This window comes from Vulpes vulpes, chromosome 12 (assembly GCF_048418805.1).
Source record: "Vulpes vulpes isolate BD-2025 chromosome 12, VulVul3, whole genome shotgun sequence".
Lineage (NCBI taxonomy): Eukaryota > Metazoa > Chordata > Mammalia > Carnivora > Canidae > Vulpes > Vulpes vulpes.
In genome coordinates this window covers 148,642,298-148,656,591 of record NC_132791.1, presented here as the reverse complement: position 1 = coordinate 148,656,591, position 14,294 = coordinate 148,642,298, and the positions used below count along the sequence as shown (strand labels likewise).

General features: G+C 34.1%; 1 protein-coding gene across 7 annotated transcripts in view; it reads left to right on the top strand.

Moving 5' to 3' along the window:
- ATG4C (autophagy related 4C cysteine peptidase) overlaps nucleotides 1–13,393 on the top strand; it is an 85,664-nt gene extending 72,271 nt beyond the window's left edge. For 5 of the 7 annotated variants that reach the window (XR_011995970.1, XM_026006943.2, XM_026006945.2 and 2 more), the window contains one exon: nucleotides 12,243–13,393. Coding sequence is in view for 6 of the 7 variants with exons in the window: in XM_026006943.2 (XP_025862728.1) it covers nucleotides 12,243–12,410 (168 nt within the window). In the remaining variant the exon portion in view is untranslated. Of the gene's footprint in view, nucleotides 1–3,775; nucleotides 3,862–12,242 lie in introns of all 7 variants that reach the window. The other 2 variants (XM_026006944.2, XM_072730736.1) reach the window with 1 other exon arrangement.
- Nucleotides 13,394–14,294: the final 901 nt, after the last annotated feature.

Here is a 14,294-nt window from a genome sequence, read left to right as displayed (position 1 = left end):
CCAGCACATCTAGAACACTGCCTGGCCCATAGTAAGTACTCACTATGTTTGTTGAATGACTGTCGAGCTGGGTATGCGTTGGTGAGTAAGAAAGTTATGACACCTAGCTTCATGACGTTATAGTCTTAAGTGGACAAGATGAACATCAAATCTACAAATAAATTTTAAAATTCCATAAAAATACCGTGTTATGGACAAGAAAAATAGGAAGGGGAGTACAAAAACATTTTATAAGATATATTCATTGCATTTTCTTTAAGGTCCAGATAAAAATCTTACCTGGTCCATAAAATCTGCCCTATTTAAACCTACCACATTAAAATTAGTAAAAATCAGCAAGAGAATAATCAGGGTCCTAATTACAATGAACTTGATGGATACACTTTCATGGCTTGCTTTAAGAATGCTTCAGAACCTTAAATTGGGAGCAGATAAGATGAGCAATAGAGTCTGACATGATGGAGATAGCAGAATTTCAGGTAGAGTTACAAGTATCTTTTATTTCACTGAAATGGTCAATCATGGAATCTCTGTGGATAGGGAGGCAAATGGTCTGGGAGAACTGAAAGAGGTGAAAAATTTGGAAGTCAGGTGAATATGATGAAGTCAGGTTTTTTGGGTGTGTAGCTAAAACAATACATACCTCTTCCATCTTCTACTTCTTTAGACTTCAGCATCTCTATGGAATAGTTCTGTTTAATCCTGTCTCTGACCTATTAACAATCTCCTCCTTCCCTCCCTCCCTCTTGCCTCTAAGTCGTTAATTGTGTTAAAATTTTTCATGTCCTTTTTGTTCCTGCATAGTATGTAAGATATGTGATAAAAGTTTCCAGTTGTAATTGTAGATTTGTTCATTTCTCCTTCAAATTCTCTTGCTTTCTGTTTTTTTTTCTATATTTTGATGCTATGTTATTAGTTATATACAAATTTAGTATTGTTAGGTCTTCCTATTTATTTTATAATCATCTGACTTTATCTCTAGTAATTTTTTTCCTTAGAGTCTATTTTTGTACTTTGTTGTCATATATCTTAATCCTACATCTGTTTTAAATTCTACAAAGCATTTTGTTTTAAATAGTCAATATTACCCTTTTTGATGCCCTTTATTCTTTCCTGTATTATTGTTTTCTCTTGGGATCATTTTGCTTCCTTCTAAAGAACTTCCTTTATGGTTTCTTTTAGTTCTGTTTGGTGATAAATTCTCTGATTTTGTTTGACTGCAACTTTATTTTGTCTTCATTTAAAAACTGAAATAATTTCAACCTTACAGAAAAGTTGTAAATATAGTACAGATAAGTTTTTTCCTGAGCCATTTGAGAATAAGTTGCCAACATGATGCCCCATAATTGAAAAGTTGAATGTGCAATTCCTAAAGACATTCTCTTACCTAACCACAATACAACTATCAAAATCTGGAAAGTAGCATTGTATATTATTACCATGTATCCTCAGAAACTATTTGTTTTGCTAATTGACCCAGTAATGCTCTGTATAGCAAAAGGCTCCAGTTCAGAATATTGTGTTGTATTTATATACACTGAATCTCTTTCAATCTAGAATAGTTCCTCATCTTATCTCGACTTTTCATATGGCCTTGATATTTTCAAAGATTATGGGACATTTTTATTTTTTATTTATTTATTTTACAAGATACTTTTGATACTTTTATAGATTATCATCTTGGGTTTCCCTGATGTTTCTTCATAATCTTTCAGGTTATGCATCTTTGTCAGGTATATCATGGAAGTGGTTCTGTATGTTCTTACTGCATCCTAATGGTTGGTACATGTTTTCAATTTGTGCCTTTACTGGTGATGTTAACTTTGATCAGTTGATTAAAGTGATATCTTCCAGGTTCCAATCTGGCTTCCACACACTCAGTAGACCAGAGGGCCTGCCTTGATCCTGGCATGGATGCCTGTTTTGCCTAGCCTCATCTAGTGGCTGTATTAATGAACTGTTTGGGAGTGGAAGGGAAGATGAAGAGCTTGCCTTTATTATTGGAAGGATATCTTTGCTGCATAGAATTCCATTTTAGTAGTTTTTTGTTCGTATCTTAACGATACATATTCCATTGTCCTGTCATTTCCTGATGTCCCCTCTCTAAGATTTTCATTTCTCAAGACATACTTTTCTTAGCTGCTCTTGGCTGCTCCCTAACAGTTGCTTTATCTGTTTTTTCCATTTCTTAATGATTGTTCTTGTTGGCAGGGTTAATCTCATCAGGGTCCTCTAAATATATTTCTAAAATACTTGTTTTAGTTCTTTAAGTTGTAAGATATAACTGTAGATTTAAAAACCCATTTAAAAACTCCTAACATAAAATTAGTTTTATTTCATTGGACTTTTACCACATGAGTACTCTGTTTAGAAAGGAACATGGCATTACAGTTTTGTCTTAAATCCATCCAAAGAAATATTACTTAGGTAAATTATAAAAATAAAGTAAAATAAACCAAATGAAAAGAATTTGGTTACTCTATAAATGGCAATTGTATTATTCTGATTGCTTAGTCTAAAAACTTTGAATCAGGGATCCCTGGGTGGCGCAGCGGTTTAGCGCCTGCCTTTGGCCCAGGGCGCGATCCTGGAAACCTGGGATCGAATCCCACATCGGGCTAGGAGCCTGCTTCTCCCTCTGCCTATGTCTCTGCCTCTCTCTCTCTCTCTCTCTGTGTGACTATCATGAATAAATAAATAAAATCTTAAAAAAATAAATAAAAATAAAAACTTTGAATCATCCTGGATCCCTTACTCTCACACCCCATGCCCAACTTTATCAGCAAGTTCTATCATCTCTCCTTTAGAATATATTTAGAATTTGGTGACCTCTCACCATTACCATTATTATCCTGGTACACCATCATAGCTTCGTTGGGATTATTACAGTAGCTTCTTAACTGATCTCCCTTGCTGTATCTATACATATCTTCTCAGTATAGCAGCCTGAGTGATTTTGTTAAAATGTAACTAATACCATGTTACTTTTTTATTCAAAACCCTTCAGGAGCTTTGTAAGTCAAAATAGAAGTAGTGGCCTACAAGGCCTTCTAAAAGTGGAATCTCCCTCTATCTTCCATTCCCTCTCTGACCTTATCCCCTTCCTCTCTCAAGTCCAGCCACACTTAGCCTCCTTGAAAATGCTAGGTGTCCTTCTCTTTCAAGGATTCTGTTTGTTTTCTTGTGCCTACAAGTCTTTTCCTGCAGATATTCTCATGCTTCCCTCCTTCACTTTTTTCAGGTCTTTACTCACCTGTCACCTTCTTCGTCCTTTCTTGGCCACCCTTTGTGCATTTGTTAGTATTTCCTTCTTTCCTTGTTTTATTTTTCTCCTTAGCACTTAAGTACACACACATTCTGCCATATAAACACATTATGCATATTTATTTACCACCTTTCTACTCTATGGGAATGTAATTTTAGTAAGGAGTATTTGTTGGTTTTGTATATTATTGTTTCCCCAGTGCCCAGAACTGCCGTCACATGGGAGGAATCCATAAATATTTGTTGAATGAAGGGATGAATTAAAGATATTTTGTTATAAATTTGTCTTATAAATTAGCAAGGAGCTCAGTAATTGAATTTTTTTCAGTAATTGAATTATAGCAAATCTAATACATTTTCACCTATTTCTTCTGTTGTATTGTCTTCTTTTTTAATGGGTGTATTATTTCTTATTTCCTCCAAGGAAATTAATTATAGTAATTTTGAAATTTTCTTCTGCTTCTTTTGCTGTTTCTGTTTCCTTCTGGATCCTTTTTTGTTTTTGCTTTAGTCTTCCAGTTCTCCATTGGATGCTTTTCCTCAAATAACTGGTGACCTTCTGTGTCTGTTTATACTTAAGAGTGAGGCACCAAAGAGGTGAGTAGCAGTTCTGTGTGTTTGAGCATGGCTTTTTAGCTGGCGATTTTACATACTAGGGTGATGAGGTGATGAGTTTGCCTAAGTGGTAATCTTTTCTCTAGAGTTGTATCATTTTTTTCAGAGAGGAGTTCTGCTATCTTCCTGTGGAATGTGTTGCTTGCTGGTGCTCTGGACCAACAAGTGAACGATACTGGGGACCTTACAGCTTAATATTTTAGAGTCTCACCTAATTCTTTAGCTTTTGTAGTCATCACTGTGCCTGGTGTACCAAAGGCTGTATCTTTATTCAGTTTTTCCAAAGGACAAATTTTTCTTTTTCTGTGTGTTGGATGGGTAATGTGGAGCAAAGAAGGGTATTGGTTTTTGAGGAGGGACCTGGGAATTGAGTCTGTATATAGGCTTTCAGTGAGTTTCCCTGTTTTCAGTTTTGTGTCTCACCTCTGTTTTTGTGGTTTTATGTATTCTTCCCCTCCAAGTTGTGTAAGTGAACGTGCTCACTTTTCCTAAGTATCCTACCAACACATCTCTTTCCCAAGCTCTGAACTTAGACTATATCTCCTCTGCGCTGCTGTCTTGTAAAAGGCCTGATGTAGATTTTCATTTTATCTCACATCCCATATTCTTCCTCTTTTTACTTGTTCTCAGCTTAAAGATAATTTAAAAATAAAATACTCTTATTTATTTTAAAAAAGATTTTATTTACTTATTTCAGATACAGAGTGAGAGAGAGTATAAGCAGAGGGGAGGGGCAGAGGGAGAAGCAGACAGAAAATGTGGGGCTTCATTCCAGGACCCTGGGATCTGACCTGAGCCGAAGACAGGCACTTGACTGACTGAGCCACCAGGCACCCCAAGTAAAATACTATTTATTTTTTTAATAGATATTTATTTATTTATTCATGAGAGACACAGAGAGAGAGAGAGGCAGAGACATAGGCAGAGAGAGAAGCAGGCTCCATGCAGGGAACCCAATGCGGCACTTGATCCTGGAACTCCAGGATCACGCCCTGAGCCACCCAGGCATCCCTAAAATACTCTTTTTAAATGATAAACTTACTACCTAATAGTATTGATACTTGAGAATAAAAATCTCAAATAAAAACGTATTAGGAAATTGATTATGGAATGGGTGTCCACACAGGAAAAAATATTTACAAGTAGCCAGTTGTCCTCTAGCTATAGAACAAAATTTATATTATAGCCATTGAATCCTAGATATCTAAGAGATCTTAGAGGTTATTTAATCCAAAGCTCACATTTATAGAGTCCTTACCATATGTTTGATACTGTGCTATGTGCTTGATATACATTATCTCATTTAATCTACACAAACTTTCTGATGTAGGTACTGTTATCCTTTTATACAAATGAGGAACCTACTTACAAAGGTTCAGTAACCTTCAAGGTCACAACTAATAAATGGTAGTGCTGAAATTCAAACCTCAGACAGACAGTTCAACTTTGAGAATATGTGCTCATAAACATGATTTTTTACAGTCTCCAGTTTATACATCAATCCACATGGTCTAGACAGTTGACTGACTATTCTTCATTTCAGCAAATGGTGAGCCAATTATTTTCCTTGGAAGTCTTTTCAATTTTTGGACAGATCTTTATTGTTAAAAAAGCACTTCTTATATTGAGTTGGAATCATTCTCTATGTAACTTTTACTCCATCTCAGAAAGCAAGAGAATAAGTTGTCTTTGTTTTCTAGAACAAACATACCCATTTTCTTCAATGGTACACAATTTCTCATACCCATTACTATTTTGGTAAATGTCTTTCTGTAAACACCTTAGTGTGTCAGGTTTATTTTTTAATTTTTATTTATTATTATTATTTTAAAAAGATTTTTATTCACGAGAAACACACAGAGAGAGGCAGAGACATAGGCAGAGGGAGAAGCAGGCTTTCCTGCAAGGAGCCTGATGCAGGACTTGATCCTGGGATCCTGGGATCACAACCCCAGCTGAAGGCAGATGCTCAACCACTGAGCCACCCAGGCGCCCCATGTGTCAGGTTTATGTTCATGATTATATTTCTCCTTCCTCCTAGTTCTGTATTCTCCAAGTGAAATCTGAGGGATATTTTTCTTTCATAGGTCTTTTTTACTTCTAGGATTTAATGATTAGAACTCTGATTTCTTTCTTTTTTTTTTAATATTTTATTTATTTATTCATGAGAGACACAGAGAGAGGCAGGGACACAGGCAGAGAGAGAAGCAGGCTCCATGCAGGAAGCCTGATGTGGAACTCAATCCTGGATCTCCAGAATCACGGCCTGGGCAACGCAGGCGCCAAACCACTGAGCCACCCAGGTGTCCCCTCTGATTTCTTTTAAAATCCTTAGGGCTAATTGTTAGTTGGGAAGACATGAAATGGATATTAAAGATAAATGACTGTAAAAATATATTTAGTAAATGCCAGAAAACTAATACTGTAATAATAATGGCAGGAATAATAGCCAACATATTAGATTATCATATTAGGCCAGGTAATCTTTTGAGTATTTTACATACATTAACTGATTTAATCCTCACAACAACTTTCTGACATAGATTCTATCAATACTGACATTTTATAGCTGAAGGAAAATGAGATAGTTTAGTTAAGTAACTTGCCCAGGGGTCATATAGTTTGTACGTATTAGCCAGGTTTTGAGCAGAGACTAATTAGTGCTCCATAGTCCATATCTGTAATCATTGTGCTGCACTAGACAAATCTGCAGGACTTTGGAGAAAAGAATAATCACTTCAGCATGAGGTAATTGTCAGTGAACTTGGGCTGCAGCTTTGAGGAGTGATTGAGTTTGTATGATCAGAAAGGAAGTATGAAGGGCAGTTAGAAGACAGGAACATCATGAGCAGAAACATTACAGTAGAATATTATGGAGTGTTTATGGTAGAATGTTATGAGTTTGATTGTTTAATATGGCTAACATGGGCCTGGGTGATCTGGCTCTTATATACCAATCATTTCTTCTTTTCCTCTACCCTTGAGCCACACAAGCCTTCTTTTTGTTCTTTGAACATGCTAAATGTACTGGCCTCCTAGGCCTTCCTGCTAGCTGGTTTTCCTAGCTGGAGTGCTCTTTCCTTAGAATTCTAATGTGTGATTACTTATCATCATTTGGGTCTCAACTTGGCCTTTTCTGACCATACAACCTACAGAAGCCTTCCTATCCTTTCTTATCACTTTGCCCCGTTTTATTTTTATCAGGGTTCTCCTCTCTGAATGGTGTGCAAGTACCATTAGTTACCTGTTCGATATCCACCTCTTTTTTTTTTTTTTGCTAAGAGAATCCTGCTTTTATTTGGGGTAACAGTGTGCCCAAATATTCATTTTTCTTGGTTTCCCTTGTATTTAAGCACAGTTTGGCCAGTAAAATATAACTGGATGTGTACTGAAAGTATCTGGGAAAAATTTTGCTCTTCTGATAAAATGGGTAGATTTAGATGTGGTTCTGTCACTCCCCTTGTATCTACCTGCCCCCCCCTCCCCCGCCCTGAATGTGAACTCAATACCTGGGGTGTCAGCAGTATTTTGTGATCACAAGGGAAAGGCCAAGAGAATTGCAGGAACTGCTTGACATCAAGGAACCAAAGCTAGCAATGTCAGACTTTTTGTTGTGATAAAGCCATTGTTGTATTTTATTTTATTTTACTTTTTGTCAGTTGGCAACAAAAACCATTCCTAATTAATAAAGATGATGTTACTAATGATAGAAGCCTAGCGAAGTCTAGAAGGGAGCTCATTTTGGGAGGCAGAAATGATCATGAATTTGAGTTGATATCACAGCATGCCTCCATTACTGTAGGAGGCAGTATAATATAGTAGTTGTAACACACCAGGCTGCTTAAGTTTAAATCCTGGCTCTGTGAGACACTAGCTATGTGAACTTGTACAAGTCACCTAACCACTCAGTATTTTTTAGTTCCCTCAACTATAAAATATGGATAATACGGATAATAACATTTCTCTAACAGAGAAATGGTTGAAACTGAGAATAGATAATATTTTTAAGAGATACTATAGAATATATAAAGATAAAGGATCAGTAATTAATATCTGCATTTTGGGATGTAGGAATAAGTCGAGTCAATGGAGGAGATTTTATTTATTTATTCATGAGAGACACAGAGAGAGGCAGAAATATAGGCAGAGGGAGAAGCAGGCTCCCTCCAGGGAGCCCAGTGTGGGACTCGATCCCAGGACCTGGAATCACCACCTGAGCCAAAGGCAGATGCTCAACCACTGAGCCACGCAGGCGCCCCTGACTTTAGAAATTAACCACTACATAAAATGTAGCTCCACTGTGAATATAGGTCTAGACTGCTCTGTACTGGGTATAATTGTACATGTGTGGTAGCAGAGGCTAGAGATAAACATTTGGCCTGGGGAGAAGAGGTCATCTCCTGGTTCTTTTTTTTTTTTTTTTTTTTAAATTTATTTATTCATGAAAGACACAGGGAGAGAGAGGCAGAGACACAGGCAGAGGGAGAAGCAGGCTCCATGCAGGGAGCCCAATGCAGGACTCGATCCCCGGTCTCCAGGATCATGCTCTGGGCTGAAGGCAGCACCCTGAGCCACCCGGGATGCCCTCATCTGGTTCTATTTCGGTTCTCCCTACACCTACTAGCATTATGAAGAAATTGCTTAACTTCTGTCCTCCAGCTTTTTCCTTTGTAGATTTTGAAACCCATCAATGTAGCACATAGGAAAAATGTAATAAATATTATTTGACCTCTTGAAAAGTGATCTGCCTTTTAGATAATAAAGGCACTTCAGTCTTTGACTATGTTATTAAAATAGAACAGAGGATTTGCCTATTTTAAAATTATTGTTGAGCAAATCACTGAATCCCCTTTTGAAAAGCAACTATGAGATAGTTACTGAGTGTACTCAGTTATCTTAAATTTAAAAAAAAATTGTTTTCTCCTAACTATCCAAGAAATATATGTTAGAAAGTTTGGAAATTAGAAATATAAAAAAAAATACCACTAAGTCTTTCATTCACAGATAACTTAATATTTTGTTGTATATCCTTCTAATCTTTTGAAAATATGTATTTAAAATGATTTTATCCTGAGATTAAGTTTTACATGTGGCTTTATATCGTTTTTTCTTTTAACATTATATAATAAATATTTTCCCAAGTTTACCTCTGAAACTAATAATACATTATGTTAATTAATTGCAATTAAATTAAAATTTTTTAAAAAATTAAAAATATCACCACAACAAAAAAAGAAAAAAATTTCTCAAAGTTATTAGATAACTTTTGTTATCTTTTATTTTGTGTAGTATATCAATTGATAATAGCCTATGTAATATAGGTAACCTAGTTTAGAATTTTTTTTTCATGTAGATTTTATGTTATCCATCATGGAGGGACTTTAAGCTTAGGTTTGACTTCTAATATGAGAAAAAAAAACTAAAGTTTTCACTTTCTTAGAAGTTTTTAGAATCAGATTTTCAAAGCAATGGTTATTCTTTTTAAAAAGAAAACAAGTCTGAAAAAATATTCTTAATAGGGTGCTTAGGAGCTAGGAAAAGTGTTTTAAAGGCATGTTGCAAGTGACACCATAATATTCCAATAATTCCTTATTTATCTCTTTTTATTGTTGCTGCTGTTGCTGTTAAATCATCTTGGAAAAGTAATTTAAGTCCTTTGAGGCTCAATTTTCCCATTTATAAAATGAGAGTAAGCTCAATAATTTCTAAAATTTCCTTTGGCATTCCATATTTATATGTCCTAAAATTATTTCTTCCCTGCCATATCATGTTTAGGTACTGATAGGTTATCATTTACCTTACTGCTGAACTCACTTGTCCTTTAATATACATTTTAAAAATAGGCTTTATTTTTTTAGAGGAGTTTTAGTTTCATAGCAAAATTGAGGGAAAAATATAGAAAGTTTCTATATACTCCCTTCCCCCATCAACATCTCCCACTAGACATATATTCTTTTTTTTTTTTTAGACATAATTCTAATTGATGAACCTACATTGGACACATCCTTATTATCATTCAAAGTCTATAGTCTACATTAGGGTTCACTCTTGACATTATATACTCTATGGGTTTGGAAAGATGTATAATGATGTGTAGCTATCATTATTGTATCATACAGAATAGTCTTCCTGCCTTAAAAATTATTTGTACTCCACCTGTTTATCTCTCCCTTTCTATTAATCTCTGGCAACCACTACTCTCTTACTACCTCCATCATTTTGCCTTTTCCAGAACATCATATTGTTGGACTCTTACAGCAATATGTAATATGTAAGATTGTCTTCTTTCATTTAGTGATATGCTCTTAAGGTTCCTCCATGTTTTTTATGGCTTAATAGCTCATTTCTTTTTAGTGCTGAGTAATATTCCATTGTCTGGATGTACCACAATTTATCCATTCAGCTACTGAAGGACATCTTTGTTACTTACAATTTTTGGCAATTGTGAATAAAGCTGCTATAAATATCCATGTGCAAGTTTTTGTGTGGATATAACTTTCGATTTGAGTAACTTTTAATATGTTTTTTCATTGATAATCTTTAAGAATATTTTAAGTAAATCACAAAAAATTAGAAAAACCATAATTCTCAAAGCCTAAATCAATAAATATGCAAAAGGGGGCCTTACGCTACAAGTCCATATGGAAAAAGTAGGTATATTTTATAATTAAAGGATAGAGGACCCCTTTCTGACATTTTGCCCTGGGTGACAGATTTGAATCTTAGCTGCTGAGCCACTAATAAACCTAAATGACTTCTTTATTGATCTTGAAAGAAAAGATGAAGAGATGATAATATTAGCTTTGTTGTGCTGACTTGAAAATGATACAATGCCCATTAGATAATGGACTTTTACAAGTGACATTAAATGATATAAAATGACAACAATTTTGGACTGTATTCCAGCCATTGGCTGGAGATGAAAGAGGCCTGATCACATGCCAGCTTCCTCTGTCTTATTTTTATTTTCTGCACTTTTTCTTCTTTCTTCCTTTTTAAAAAATAGAATGTAAATAAAATAAATTTGACCAATATATACTTTAGGAGAGCCATATGAAATTACAGGTTACGATTTTCATTATATCTAGTTTTTCTAAGTACTTAATTGGTTTTACATGGTTCATTCCCATTCAATTAAAAAATGTATTTCATGTTAACTGTCTCATGGAAATATTTTAACATTGTATCTGTATGCTAGAGCTACATATTTATTTTAGCCATGTTTCAAGAGAATCTATAAATGCAATATATAAGAATTTGATGATCCTTCAGTTGAATATTGACATTTGGGAGAATTTAGTTTTTACCCCTGAAATTATCCTTTAGAAACAAGTTATAATTAATTGATCATGATTAATGATGTGTAAATGCTGTTGATATTTTTCAGCATTCTCCGTAATTCACATTAACTTTTCAGAATCCTTATAGGTCCTGGTTATCTATAGGAAACTTTGTTTCTATCAAAATGTCATTCAAAAAATTTTTATTCATTTTTAATGAAAATTGTTTTAATTTTTAAATAGAATTTGTTTAACAGAAAGATTTAAAGTGGTTTAGAATGGGTTGTTGGATTGTTAATGAATCCCAAATTGACAGAGGTTATAAAGGTGGTTGGTCTCCCCACAAAATTCCAGGTATTTTTTTTTTTTTTTACTTCTGAATTATGTGGCTTAGAAGGTAATACATAAGGTGTGGATTATTACTATGCATAAGAATACTATTTTTCATGTTTACCAAATTACTGCAGAAATATTTTTTCAAATATGTGACTCTGAAAAGACTAAACAATTTTTAAAATAACTTTTTATATTGCTTTTGGTCAGTTTAACAATTATGAGGTAACTTGCCCCATTTTGTAAAGGACAGTCAGGTAATTTTGTCCAAGGTTTCATCAAGGTAAGTTGTAGAATTGAGATTGGAATGGATCTTCTGACTTAGTTTAATGATTTTTCTACTGTGTAATGGTACTAGTCTTTCACAATATTTTCCTATAGTCAGTGATACCATTTTGTTTTATTGTCTATTACTACCAAAAGAAGATAACTCTTGATTCTTCGGTAAACCTTTAAATTGGAAGGTGATTAGAAGACTTACTTTGAGAGGGGTAAGGTGGGAATGAATGTGCTTAATTTTTGATGGCTTAATAGCTCTTAATGGAGAAGCAGATATTTAGCTATAAGTAAACTCTATAATGCTAATGAACTTTTTGTCTTTTAGCCAGAACAGTGAAACAGTGGTATGAATAATTATAAATGAGAAAAACTAACAAGAGAGATTCAGGATTAAAACATTAGATTTCCTCATGTGGTCCTACTGTGCACTCTTGCATCCAATAAGGGATTTTTCTGTACTTTTTGTTACAGATGCTGAAAATTTCTTCTAAGGAGAAATATCCCTTGTTTACTTTTGTAAATGGTCATTCCAGAGACTATGATTTTACATCTACTACAACCAATGAAGAAGACCTTTTCTCAGAGGATGAAAAGAAAAGATTAAAAAGATTTAGCACAGAAGAATTTGTCTTGCTCTAAAGATTAGCGTATTTGTGCTTGTTGAGAAGAATTCTTCTGAAGGGGGAAAAATGAAAAGAAAAAAGTTTACTTGAAACTGGCTTATTTTCACACATATCTTAATTTTATATGTTCTTTAAAAAAAAAGAACATTTGGAGATACACAAATTTTAAAGCTATTTTTCTGAAAGAGATTTAATGAATCTTTATTTCTAATATCAAGTGATTCTGGCTGCATTTCTATTTCCCAAAGATCTGCTAACAATAACTCTGACTTAATTGTAAGCCTTCCAGTTTTCAAATTCTTCCACCTGAGGCCACTAGTCTCTTTATGATTTTGTGATATAGGCCCCAAAATTGGGATCACCAAATAGGTTCAAAAGCTTCTATTTATACTAACAACCAGAAGACCAGAGAATGAATTTTTCAGTGCTGCAGAGCCTCCTGATATTAATCCAACCAAAGGATACTTATGGATGTATCTTGATATACTAAATAGCAGTTGTTAGATGTGATATGCATATAATTATATATGTAGAATTGTGAGTTAATGTAATACTTAGCAATATGATTTTATAATGGCTCCTCATTTTGCTTGCTATCAAGCCTTCCCTGAGGAGTGAATATAAAGTATTGGTTTTCCCCAGAAATTTAAAGGTTATGTTATTAATAATAACTTCCAATCAAATCAGATAAAGGCAATATTAAGATAGGAGTAGTATTTGTTTCCTATCTCAAGAAATGGATTTTTATGGGAATTCTGCTTATTAAGGAGCTTTTAAATCTAAAGATAAGTACTAAGAAAGATAACGATAGATGCTCCTCTATGTGATTTTTGCTATTTGTATGAATCAGTGTAGTGGTGTTTAGAAGCTGAGGCTATCTATAAGGTAAATCTACCTTAAGTGTATTATGTGTTACTGAAAGGCAAGTTTGTGATATAGAAATATGAGTTATTATTCAGCCAGGATTATGTACTTTAATAAAGATGTGAGAACATAAAATATCTTTGTTTTGGTTTTAATAGGAGTATTTTAATCTTTAATTTGAAAATATCATTGTCTCATATGAAGTATATTTATTTATAATGAAGTCAAGTAATATTGTTTCTCTGTAAGCAAAATATTAACTTATTTTATGGAGCTTTCATGTTTCAGTGTGGAAAGGTGACTTACAAAGACATAAAATTGTGTATCATTTAAAGTCATTGATCTCTTCATTAGAAAGCCTATTTATTCAGGTTTAGAGTTGCATGCAAAACTAAAACAGAGAGGGCAGATTGCTTTAGTATGTCTGATGAGAAAAATCAGGTTTGGCATTTCTATGAGGACAGTTTATTGAATTGATATAAATGGCCTGAAATCTAAAATTTTCCTTTTCTCCAGATAAAATCTGGACAAATTAAGTCCAGTACTAATTTTCCTAGAATGTCAAAGCAGTACAATAAAATAAGAAGCCAGTAGTATGCCTGATTTTATGTACTGCAGTTGTCTTGTCTAAATTATTGCAGTTTGTTCTTTATATACACCTGCAGTATTCACAGGATTTTACAACAAACACATCAAATGAGAGTACCCAAACCTTCAAATGAATCAGAACTGATTGTAAGTATTCTCTTACAAGAACTATATAAAAGTTTAGACTTATATTATTGCATTCTATTATTTTCTCAGCATATTCAGGGATCATTTAAGTGGTTAATATTAGATGTGGCCAAAGTTGAGAGGAGGCAGAAACTTCCTTTACATTGAATTATACTGAAAATACTCAGAATGCTGTGCAGACAAAACAAACCAATCTTACAATACAGTCTTCCCTATGACTGAGAGTAAATGTGTACAAAATGATCAGCAATAGTATGCACATAAAAAGTACTTAATACTGTGTATAGGGGTTCCCTAGGTG